Source organism: Anoplophora glabripennis, unplaced genomic scaffold (genome assembly GCF_000390285.2).
Source record: "Anoplophora glabripennis isolate ALB-LARVAE unplaced genomic scaffold, Agla_2.0 scaffold269, whole genome shotgun sequence".
NCBI classification, from domain to species: Eukaryota; Metazoa; Arthropoda; class Insecta; order Coleoptera; family Cerambycidae; genus Anoplophora; species Anoplophora glabripennis.
The window spans coordinates 575,219-586,260 of record NW_019416747.1 but is presented as its reverse complement, the minus strand read 5'-3'; the positions used below and the strand labels follow the sequence as shown (position 1 = coordinate 586,260).

General features: G+C 33.5%; 3 protein-coding genes across 4 annotated transcripts in view; 1 reads left to right on the top strand and 2 right to left on the bottom strand.

Moving 5' to 3' along the window:
- The window catches only part of LOC108905794 (maestro heat-like repeat-containing protein family member 1), an 18,707-nt gene extending 14,908 nt beyond the window's left edge, over positions 1 to 3,799 (top strand). Inside the window, exons 9-11 of the mRNA XM_018708815.1 lie at positions 1,666 to 1,951; positions 2,002 to 2,136; positions 2,228 to 3,799. Of these exons, the coding sequence (XP_018564331.1) occupies positions 1,666 to 1,951; positions 2,002 to 2,136; positions 2,228 to 2,476 (670 nt within the window). The 3' untranslated portion in view covers positions 2,477 to 3,799. The remainder of the gene's footprint in view (positions 1 to 1,665; positions 1,952 to 2,001; positions 2,137 to 2,227) is intronic.
- On the bottom strand, positions 3,797 to 5,263 carry LOC108905776. The gene is made up of 4 exons (XM_018708794.1): positions 4,991 to 5,263; positions 4,636 to 4,866; positions 4,420 to 4,556; positions 3,797 to 4,224 (listed from the first exon to the last, which is right to left on the bottom strand). Exons 1-4 carry the CDS (start codon positions 5,261 to 5,263, stop codon positions 3,978 to 3,980), a joined length of 888 nt encoding a protein of 295 aa, XP_018564310.1. The 3' UTR covers positions 3,797 to 3,977.
- Positions 5,264 to 5,702: 439 nt separating this feature from the next.
- LOC108905783 (DNA-directed RNA polymerase II subunit RPB3) lies at positions 5,703 to 10,839 on the bottom strand. 2 transcript variants are annotated; one of them, XM_018708804.1, is made up of 5 exons: positions 10,644 to 10,839; positions 10,447 to 10,581; positions 10,218 to 10,389; positions 9,770 to 10,157; positions 5,703 to 5,956 (listed from the first exon to the last, which is right to left on the bottom strand). In XM_018708804.1, exons 2-5 carry the CDS (start codon positions 10,530 to 10,532, stop codon positions 5,778 to 5,780), a joined length of 825 nt encoding a protein of 274 aa, XP_018564320.1. In that variant the 5' UTR covers positions 10,533 to 10,581; positions 10,644 to 10,839; the 3' UTR covers positions 5,703 to 5,777. The 2 variants fall into 2 exon arrangements, with proteins under 2 accessions (XP_018564320.1, XP_018564319.1); XM_018708803.1 differs by having other exon boundaries at positions 10,447 to 10,839.
- Positions 10,840 to 11,042: the final 203 nt, after the last annotated feature.

The following is an 11,042-nucleotide window of genomic DNA, read 5'->3' as shown; positions in this document are numbered from 1 at the left end:
CTTTAACCCTTTCGCTGCGCAATACGTCTGAACGTAGCTACCGCGCCGTGCGCGAAAGTTTATCGCGTGCGAATATATACGTCTGGAGCAGTTAGACCACTTATAGTTTTACATTATGTTGTGTTAAATTACGATTTACGATAAATTTTACGATTTTATTTTGAATAAAATACAGTATATGTACTAAATAGAAACTGAAAGAAACATGAACAATCTTGGTATTATTACCAGTACCTCTTTCCATAAAAATATTTGTCACAATCGGTATAAGCTCGCCCGCAAAATTCGACTTACCAATTGCAATAACCCAGTCACTAATGCGCATGGTTGCGAATATATACGGTTTGAGCAGCCTGATCCAATTTAACTATTCATGCGAATTAATACGTCTGGAGCAGTGAAAGGGTTAATCAAAGTTCGCAATCTGATAGATACAAACAAGTATTTATTAGAATTTTGAAGCCTGAAAAACAGTACGATAATATCAAGTTAAAATTTAAATAGATGTACCACTGTGAAAAAAAAATAAGAAAAAAACACCTGTTTGTATCTACACAGTTATACATTTAACACTCCTGCTGCCAATATCTTCGAAATGAAAAAATTTATTTTAGATCCGGAAACTGGGGTTGTTAGGTCCCTCGAATAGCTTCAAATTGTAGTTAGAACTGTTAGTTCAAATCTTTCTGTATAGATGGCGTGGAGATACTAAACAATTTTTTGATCTCTGGAACGTGGAAATGCAGCCCATCTGAAAGATCGTTAAATTTTGAGTAATTTTTGTAATATAAAGTTTTCCCTACCACCACATACTAACTAACAAACATTAATTATAAAAAAACAAATGATCAATTACAGAAAAAAAATTTTACAATGGTAAATCATATAACTAGTACAGTTAAATTGAAAGACGCAAACTGATAAAACTGTAATTATTGGAAAACTAATATGTGTCATCTGTCAATGTTTTATTTTAAACAAATGACATGAGCCACCTATGACTGCATTTTTTAATAACATTTGATAAAATGCGGTTTGTCTCTGACCCTTATAAGATTTGCCATTGTACAATTTTTTTTTCTGTAGTTGATCATTCGTTTTTTTTAATAATTAATTGTTTGTTAGTTAGTATATGATGTGAATAAAGCCATTATAACAATATTTTAAAACAATATTTTGACTCGGTGTGATTTAAATAAAATAATATATTTTCCTTATATCACTCATTGCATATTGAAGTCGACATATCTCGAAAACAAGTAAATATAGGGAAAAAGTTTATATTACAAAAATTACTCAAAATTTAACGATCTTTCAGATGGACTGCATTTCCACGTTCCAGGGAACAAAATCTTTTTTTTATTATCGCTACGCCATCTCTACAGAAGGATTTGAACTAACAATTTTAACTCCAATTTGAAGCTGTTGGAGGGACCTAACAACCCCACTAAACTAAAATAAATTTCTTCATTTCGGAGACATTGGCAGCGGGAGTGTTAAATGGAACACCCTGTATACAGAAATCATCTCTTAAAATATGAAATTTTCACAAGCCATCAGTAGATAAGTTTCTGTGTAATTACACTGTTTGTGGAGATAGAAAATGACCTTCCTGTACAGATAATGTACCCATTTTAAATCGGTTACATTCTGTACTTCTTGTAGAAATGAAAGTGCCGTGATATTGGAAGGAATGTTGAGCTTTTCAAAGTTGCTTATAACATTGACGGGATACAAATTTAGCTCCTTCCAAGTGACGGCAGCGGTTCGCATTAAACCGTTATTAGGCCAAGAAGACGTCAACCTGCGGAGAGCCTCATTTACGCTTTTAGGTGATTTAACCAATTCTCTCAATTCCGAGGCAAATTTGGAAGCATTTAAAGAACAAATCCAGGGAAATGTTGTAACCTTAATGCTGCACCTCTGCGATCCGGACATGTACGTCGTAAAGGTAAGACTTGTAACAAATTTTCTGGAATATTCCCAAGTATGTCTTTTTAGGCTTGTAAATATACTTTAAGGAAAATCGGTCCGTATTTAGAAAGTCCTAAAGTAAATTCAATGATACAGGAACATTTAATTGATGAAGCCAATTTGCACTTTTCAGACTTTATTAGAGATCTAATTAAGGAGATGGTATGTTTTGTTATTTTTTTAGTTGTAAAATACTGTAGTTATTTAAGTTTGTAATCTCTGTTTAATCTTTTTTCATAATATTCAATTCAAGGCTGTGGAAATTCAGGATTTGTTCCCTTTACTCATAATGACCAGCCTGTCTTACTTCAAAAGTCAGTGGGTGGAAATACGGAGCAATGCTGCTCTAGTAGCCGGCTTGCTCTATTCCCAGTTAACACCTGAGAATAAGCACCAAGTTTCGTTGGATATTGTGTGCGACAGGTTGATGAGACTGTTCCAAGATGAACATGAAGAAGTTCGGACGAGAGCGGCACAGGCTATAGTTTACTTGTTCCTTTAACTAATGTGTGATTCTCTGTTTATTCTTATGATTGCTTTTTCTAGTAATACTAGACTGATCTGTTAATCTGTTAAGGGGTTATACTACTCAGACACATTTTTTGGGAATTTTCTTCGTGATTACTAAGCAATAAATCAAAATAAAGTTTCGAGACTTTATTTTATGTGTATTAAAGTGTAGGTGCAAAATGGTGTCGTGGCACTAGGTAACTTGAACAAATGTCTTTCCGAGGAGGAAAATGGCATAGCCGGTATTACTCTGGAACGCCACCTAGAGGCAAAAAAAAGTTTTTTGTACATGAGTGTTTCTTTGGAGGAACCAAAGATTTTAATTTTTTTTCTTTTTCTGGTAAAAAATCGACTTTAAATTGTTTATTGCATATGTAATTATTTATCAATCGTAAAAATCGTGTGTATTTCCATGTATAATCTATCTAAGAAGCTGCAGTTAAAATTTCAAGTCAATCGGATAAAAATTGAGGAGCCAGCTACGCTGTACGCAGAATTGAAAAACACGGTTTCAAAAAAAAACACGTTAAAAGTTTCACAATTCGGTAGCAATGTAGCATCGATTTCAATATCATCTTCTGATGTGTGGATTTTTTTTTGCTAATCTAGAAACATCCTCGATGTCACCCTCTAAACTGTGGCAGTTGAGTGGCTTTCTGTTGGAATTTCTGCTTCGACTGTCACGAGTTGATGATGATTTGTTCCCTTTTAATCAACGTCCGTACACTTTCTCACTCATTTTTATAAGAAAACTACTTAAAAAACAACATAAAGTAAAGCAGATGAACGCGTAACTTGGAGTAGCAAGCGAAACTGCGCTCTTTCAAAAAAAAAGATCAAAACACATCGTCCTGAATGTCTGTGTTACTTGGTTGATTATATTATATGTTAGTATACATACGTGTAGGTATGTATTTTTTAAAGCTATTAGCCTGCAATAAAATATTTTGTGGAAGTATAACTGATTTGTACTGGCAAAAACTACCAACAGAGCTGTATTATACTTAAAATATTGCGCACAGCAGAGCGGCCTTTTCAAACGTTTCAAAGCACTCGGGGGCGACTCAGAAAATAAGCCATAAAAATTGTTTATCAAAGATTGTCCCTGAAAATAATTTTTGAATAGTTTGAGCCAATAAAAAAAAATTCCTGGGTAGTATAACCCTTAACTGCTAAAGCTAATAGATATTTTTCTTTTTTTTTTCCAATATTCAGATTTATATTAGGTATAAACATATATATAATTATTTCTCCTTTTTTTTTGTAGTCATTTTTTAATTTTAATATTTAAAAAAAAAATTAAAGTAAATAAAGTAATTTTTGAAGGTCGCATTGAATGATCTTCAATTTTTTTTAGTATAGGTGCTAGAATGTATATTATATTTAAGAGTATAACATTCCAAAAATGTGATATTCTTTTAACCCTGTAGCGTACTTTCAGCAGTTCTCATAAATAAAAACTAGTGTTATACCTATCCAGAATATTTTATTCCTCATTTCTTTAAATCTTTAGCATAGCGAGCCGTTATGGCCTGGGAAGTGGAAAGAAAAGGATGAATGGTGGGCAAGTCGACCTTGGACAAGGGGACTCCCTTGGCAAGTCTCATTCTATATCCTGCATAGCTAGGTGGTGGGTAGTCGTGAGCTAAACGTAACTTGTCGTCATTGATTAATGCAGATATGGTTTTCTTGGTTTCATTCGGGACTGCGTCTTCGAAGGGATCCACGCATGCGCCACATCTATATGCGAAATCGAAATAATTTTCATAACAAAGTATTTTCATCTATCTATGTAATAACAATTTTCTTAGGGAATCGAGAAATCAACTTGGAGACAAAATAAAGTGAGAGATGATGAGAAATAAGGATTCTGATCCGGCTAATATTACCCGTCTCATTTTGTTTCCAAACGAGGAAACCCTAATTTAGACTTACAACACTGGAGGGTCCTTGTGAATCCAAAATTCTCTCGTGGGATCTGTGAAACTCCTTAATTGAGGATTGTCCCATTGTTTCCCCTTGCGTTGAAAACTTTCTTCAATCGGTTTGTATATGTCAACTTGTAGTTTTACCTGATATTGGGTTAGACACTTCATTTTTAAACATGGGACGCTGTAAGAAAACCGTAGTTCCTTTTATTTACATACTTACAGGATCAGTAGTAGAGATATTCCTCCCGTCAGACAGTATTCTTGTTTTCTTCTTGTCACAATTTGCTGTGGCTTCTTTCTCTGCATTTCTCCATTCAGTAGTATACATATAATTACAAAGCATTTCTCTCATTTCTTGATCTTCAATGTCGTCCATGCTAGATGCTGGAGTCATATAAACGCGTGGCCTTGTTTTAATAGACTCTTCTTTCTGAAGGCTTTCGATCGGTGCCTACCAATGAGAGACATTGAAGTGGAAATATTTTGAAGATATCCAAAATACACAACAAAAATTCAAATGTTGGAATTTTTTTTTATAAGTCAACATATTGTCATTTGTTTTACGATTAACTTACCAACTTTTGGAAGGGTCTGTGAGGATCTGTGCCGACCATTGGTTTTGGTTGTAAAAGTAGATCAAAAGGTATGTGAATACCATCTCTCCATCTGGCAAAACTTTCATGATCATCGATTGGGGGTGGTGGATTTATTTTTTTTAAAGATTCACTCCTTTCACTGGTCTGTTTGTATACTTCCTTTTTGTAATCGCAATACGGTTTGTAGTCACATTGGTAAGTTGTGGGATACTTGAAAATATCAAGCTTGACAGTATCATCGTAACAGTCCATTAATTTCTGTTATTATTTTAAAATTTGAAATGAAACATCAAATTCTGAGTGACAATAGAAATCAATGTTACCCTGATATTATAATACATCACGTCCTATGATTGTGAAAAGGTAAATATTTATTATTGCACTTACAATTCCATTCTTAATTAAATTCTCTTCTTGTACAGAAATTTTTTATAAATACGGTTAAAAAAAAAAGAAAATTTGATAGATTGGACAGACTTTGTACGTGAGAAAATTTATTTAACATAATTTCTAGATATATGATTTCCAAAAATTCAAGTTCGAAAACATTTAACCTACATAACAATTCAATGTTTTCTATAATGATAAAATTAACTGCAAACATTCCATTGCCCATCAAATAAAAAATATGTTTCATCTGGGGTGCGAATCCTTCGTATCCCTATCTACCAACAGAGAAAAACTAAATATGTACATTCAAAATTGATTACTCTTTATTATTTTAACTATGAAAGCATAATACAACCAAAATCTAAAACTAATGGACTTATATGGCTAGGGCATCATTTTGTAATTCGTGACTGAGTTGAGTCTGTAAATTAGACAGTTTTTCTTTCAGCATGGCAACACCCATTATCACAATATTTTCTGGTTTTAATAATCCAGCAGACTCCACGTTAAAAAAGAATTTATTTGGCTTCAATTCCCAGTTGAATGGTGCCTCATCTAAAATAAATATCACTTACAAGTTGTGTATACAGGGTATCCCAACGAAAATTTGACCCCCCCTATAATTGGAAAACCGAATAATATTTCAAAATTCGCCGAGACCCGTCGATTTTTGTTCTTGGGGGGAGCTTTTTTGACAGTCAAGCCAACTCGATATGTTCATCCCCCTAATGCCTAGCAACCCCAACTTAAAAATTTCAAATGCAACTACCCCACTTGTGGCACATCATTTTAAAGCCCTTTTCATTGCGAATACAGTGACGTACCGTTTTTAGAAATCGGTTGAGATTTGACAGAATTATTGGTTACAAACGAAAAGATGACAAACCAACTTACGCGTAGTAATTTCTACACAAATGCCCACCACTAATAAGTTTTTCATCTACTACACATGACCGCATTACCTAATTGTTATTGATGTGTCTATCAGTTTACAAAAAAGTCAGAAATGAAATAAAAAAGCTGAAGCAAATAAAACTAGATACTAAAATAGTTATTAGTAGAAGATACTTAAGTTTATAGGAATTCAGACCTTTTCAAAATAACAAAAAATCAGTACTACAAAAAAAGTCGGTGTTTTTTGCTTGTGACCAAGAAATCGTTAGTTTCAGCCGTTATTGAAAGTATTAACGTGTGTTCGAAATGGTTTATTCTATCGCGGAAAGAGTAGAAATTGTTGCAATTTATTATCGAAATCACGATTGCGCTAAAGCTACAGCACGAATTTTTAATGCCAATCATCCTGAAAAAAATGTAAACCACCAGTACGTTAAACACCTGATTGACAAATTTGTTGCAACAGGTTCGCTTTTAAACAAGAAACGTGAAGTAATTGGGCCAGTTCGAAATGAAGCAGTTGAAGTGGCAGTTTTGGGTCATGTACAGATGGATAATAAGCAATCGATTACAACTGTGTCTCAAGCTTCTGGCGTATCCCGTTCCAGTGTTCATCGAATTTTGAAAAAACACAAGTTTCATCCATTTAAGATGACGCTGGTTCAAGAGTTACATGAAGATGACTTTGATCGCCGTAACCAATTTTGCGAATACTTTAGTGAACAACTTCTACTGAATCCAAATCTTCTCTACAATACATGTTTCTCCGACGAATGCACATTTATGTTGAATGGCGAAGTGAATAGACACAATTGTCGTTATTGGAGTGATACTAATCCGCATTTAATCAGGGAATTTCATACTCAGACACCTCAAAAATTGAATGTTTGGGCAGGCATTTTGGGCGACCATCTTGTTGGACCATTTTTCATCCAAGGTAATCTCGATGGAAACACCTATCTAGAATTATTGGAAAGTACAATTGATCCTAGGATAACAGAGATTTTAGAAAGTGACGACAATTTACTAGAAAATGAAATAACCTTCCAACAAGATGGTGCGCCCCCGCACTATGCTGCTGCTGTGCGACAATTTTTGGATGACCATTTCCCGGGGCATTGGATTGGCAGAAGAGGTCCCGTCGAATGGCCACCAAGATCTCCGGATCTGTCCCCTTTGGACTTTTTTCTGTGGGGTCATTTAAAATCACGAGTGTACGCCACTCAGCCGGAAACATTGCAAGTGCTACGTCAGAGAATTGTAGAAGAATGCCGATTAATAACTGCGGATGTCTTTAATAATGTTCGAACAGAATTTGAAAACAGACTGTATTATTGTTTGGAAGTTAACGGGGGTCATTTTGAGCAATTCATCAAATAAATCTGATTTATTATTTGCTTCAGCTTTTTTATTTCATTTCTGACTTTTTTGTAAACTGATAGACACATCAATAACAATTAGGTAATGCGGTCATGTGTAGTAGATGAAAAACTTATTAGTGGTGGGCATTTGTGTAGAAATTACTACGCGTAAGTTGGTTTGTCATCTTTTCGTTTGTAACCAATAATTCTGTCAAATCTCAACCGATTTCTAAAAACGGTACGTCACTGTATTCGCAATGAAAAGGGCTTTAAAATGATGTGCCACAAGTGGGGTAGTTGCATTTGAAATTTTTAAGTTGGGGTTGCTAGGCATTAGGGGGATGAACATATCGAGTTGGCTTGACTGTCAAAAAAGCTCCCCCCAAGAACAAAAATCGACGGATCTCGGCGAATTTTGAAATATTATTCGGTTTTCCAATTATAGGGGGTGTCAAATTTTCGTTGGGATACCCTGTATAATGCAAAAATTAAGTGACTATATTTTTATGTTCATTTTTTTACGGAGATAAAAGAAAAATTCTTCGATTTTTTTAAGTAGTAAGTAATATTGAGTACAAATTCATTTGGAGAAGAATGGATATAAGAAATAAAAGTTGACAAAAAAATATTTAAGTTAACACATTTTTTCTGTAGATCGATAAAGTATAGCATCCCTTGCCATTTAAGGGCAAAATCCCTATTGCCAACCTTGAAATATGATTAAATCTGCAATAGGTGTTTATAGGATGTACAAAAATAATTTTCATTCGTAGACATATGATTAAAAGAAAAACACCTTAAATATTATTCAAACTTCCATTATTTTCCTTTGTTTGAAATTTTGAGTCTTGGTATAAATAGTAGCTAAATGTAAACAAATGTTAGTAATAGTTAATATGTAGTGGAATATACATTTCCAATCCGCGATTTTGGAGCAAAATGAGACCAATCAGGTATAGTACTTGGTTGGTTAATCTAGGATGATTTAAAATTATAAGATTGATAACGTATTGCCATTATCATTATCAACAATTATCACCAAACTTGAAATACAAGTTCCAATTTTTCATACATTTTTACATAATATAAAGAAATTTCTATACGGTTTAAAAATATTTGAATGTAAAATGCTACAAACCATTCATTCAATTTTGATATGCTTTTGACAAAAATAGTCCTAAATTTAAAAAATGTAGATAATAATAATTAGTAGTGTAGCTTTTAGAAACATCAAGCTAAAAATAATACTTTTCAAATTATCAAACTCAAGGCTTTTTTTTTTTTTTTTTTGGGAGGGGCACTTCATTTTTACATTGAATACCTATTTAAAATAGAACACAATAATGTAAACTAGAGATGGGCAATAAGGATTCCTTTAGTAATCCGCATGATGTGATATGTATCAACATAAAATTCCACATCAGGGAAAACTATTCGGTGCGGCTTGGCTAAGTGGCAAGCTGTACTTGTATTTATTGTAGATGAGTGCCTCTGTCACTTACTCATTCCCTTTTCGTATCTTGTATCTCGTATCACACTCTCTGTCGCATATATATTCTAATTAAATTTTAATAAGAAATATAGAACTAACGCATTATTTGTTTCAAATTCAACCTCTTTTTACAAACTGCAGCGGCAGTTGCAGTACAAATTGCTTTTATTATGTGTTATTTATTTATTTATTTATTAAATCCATTTAGGGAAAAATATAATTACTTAATGTTTAAATTTGTTTTTGATCAAAGAGTTCAACATTTAAAAAGAAATGCATAAAATTCTGCCGATTATTTTATAGACCATAAGTTTGTTCCAAGTTCCACCGTTTCGTAGTTTCATATTCCCATTTCAATATTTAGTACCCTATGCACTAAACTGAATCTAATGCATCACATCTTATCGACCTGTATCGGATACGAGAATCAGTAGAGACCGATTTACTTCAATTCGTATCGATGCGGTGGTGAAAACATACGAAATTATTTTTGCATTTGGCTCCGCATGAATTGATTCCTACTAGAGATCTGTATGATTTATACGTATGATAGGAATCTTGCCCATCACTAATGTAAACAGAAATGGAACACAATAATTTAAAATTAATATAAGAACTTACATTGGTCATCGTCCAGTTCACTGTATTCACTCTTTGGCCATTCATCAGGCTTTGGAAACAGAGTATGTCTCATTGCATTATCAGGATCATATTCAAAGGCCACCCCACAGGTAGGGTTCCACTTTGCATGTTCCTTACCAAAACCTTTCTTTGCATATGCTCTCACTTTAAGTTCTTGACCTTTACGCAACTTAATTATAAGAATTTCGTCTGTCTCACCATATTCCGAAGATTCATCATCGCGATGTTTTGAAGTGGCTGGAATAACTCGAGGATCACTGGATTTTAGATCAGCTGTAGTTACATGTCTAGTTTGGTCATCGGTACATTTAACATCCAAAGTGAACTCTACACTACATTCTTGACAGAAATCAGTACAAATACAATCCTACAAGTATAATCTACATTAGAAAACTAACTACCTACTTATATCTAGACTTGTAATTACCCTCGGGTATTGTAAACGTTGTACCACTTCATCAGATACTAGAGGTATCAAACCTATTCTATGAGCTAGAAATTCGTCACTGAGAACAGTTGAATTAGCTTCTAATTTAACCCAATCTATGGCTAGCGTTGGAGTTTCAGCAATAAGGACGCGGCGAATGCTATTCGCAACACTACAATATTAATTTTACATAGCATAAATTAAAGTATGCATACTACACTACATGTACCTTAAATCAGTGTCTTCAATGAAGAATTTACAATTATCATCTGTTAAATCAGTAATATGGACCGACGGTTGATTTGCGTATGGCATTTTATTGACTTCTTATGTGCAAATTATCCAAATTACCATAAACGTAAAACTGTTAAAAAATACACATACCAATTACTAATTTTGAAAAGGTTAGATTTTAGATTCACATACAGTGTTGCCAGATGGAAATTTCTGTCAACAGTAGGAATGTAGCCAAAAAAACAGGAGATTTCGCTTTCAACACGAGATTTTAATAAATATATTTTTTAATAGAGGAACACAAGTACATGCACAAAATATAGCAAAATATATAAATGTAGGAGTTCGTTTAATAGTTTTCAATTACATCAATACGTTACGTGATTTGACAACTGTCAGTTGTCAACATAGAAAAACGCGAATTGCGGATTTAAAATTTAAATATGTACTGGGCTACAGAAAATATAACAGAACTGAAAATATTGACAAGTGACGAACACAGTGCCGTTAGAGAACAGTGTCGTACTAAAATATTCTTATTTGGGGAAAATTAGAATAGATATTGAAAGTATTGAAACTAAAAACAGTAGA

Bases quoted from the DNA above. Each gene is read 5' to 3' on its own strand.
- LOC108905783 (XM_018708803.1), bottom strand. From the start codon at position 10,532: ATGCCATACGCAAATCAACCGTCGGTCCATATTACTGATTTAACAGAT. The intron at 10,390-10,446 runs GTACATGTAGTG...TTAATATTGTAG, and splicing joins ATTGAAGACACTGATTTAAG to TGTTGCGAATAGCATTCGCC. The intron at 10,158-10,217 runs GTAATTACAAGT...TTATACTTGTAG, and splicing joins AACGTTTACAATACCCGAGG to GATTGTATTTGTACTGATTT.
- LOC108905776 (XM_018708794.1), bottom strand. From the start codon at position 5,263: ATGGACTGTTACGATGATACTGTCAAGCTTGATATTTTCAAGTATCCC. The intron at 4,867-4,990 runs GTAAGTTAATCG...TCTCATTGGTAG, and splicing joins ACAGACCCTTCCAAAAGTTG to GCACCGATCGAAAGCCTTCA. The intron at 4,225-4,419 runs GTAAGTCTAAAT...TTTCGCATATAG, and splicing joins CACAAGGACCCTCCAGTGTT to ATGTGGCGCATGCGTGGATC.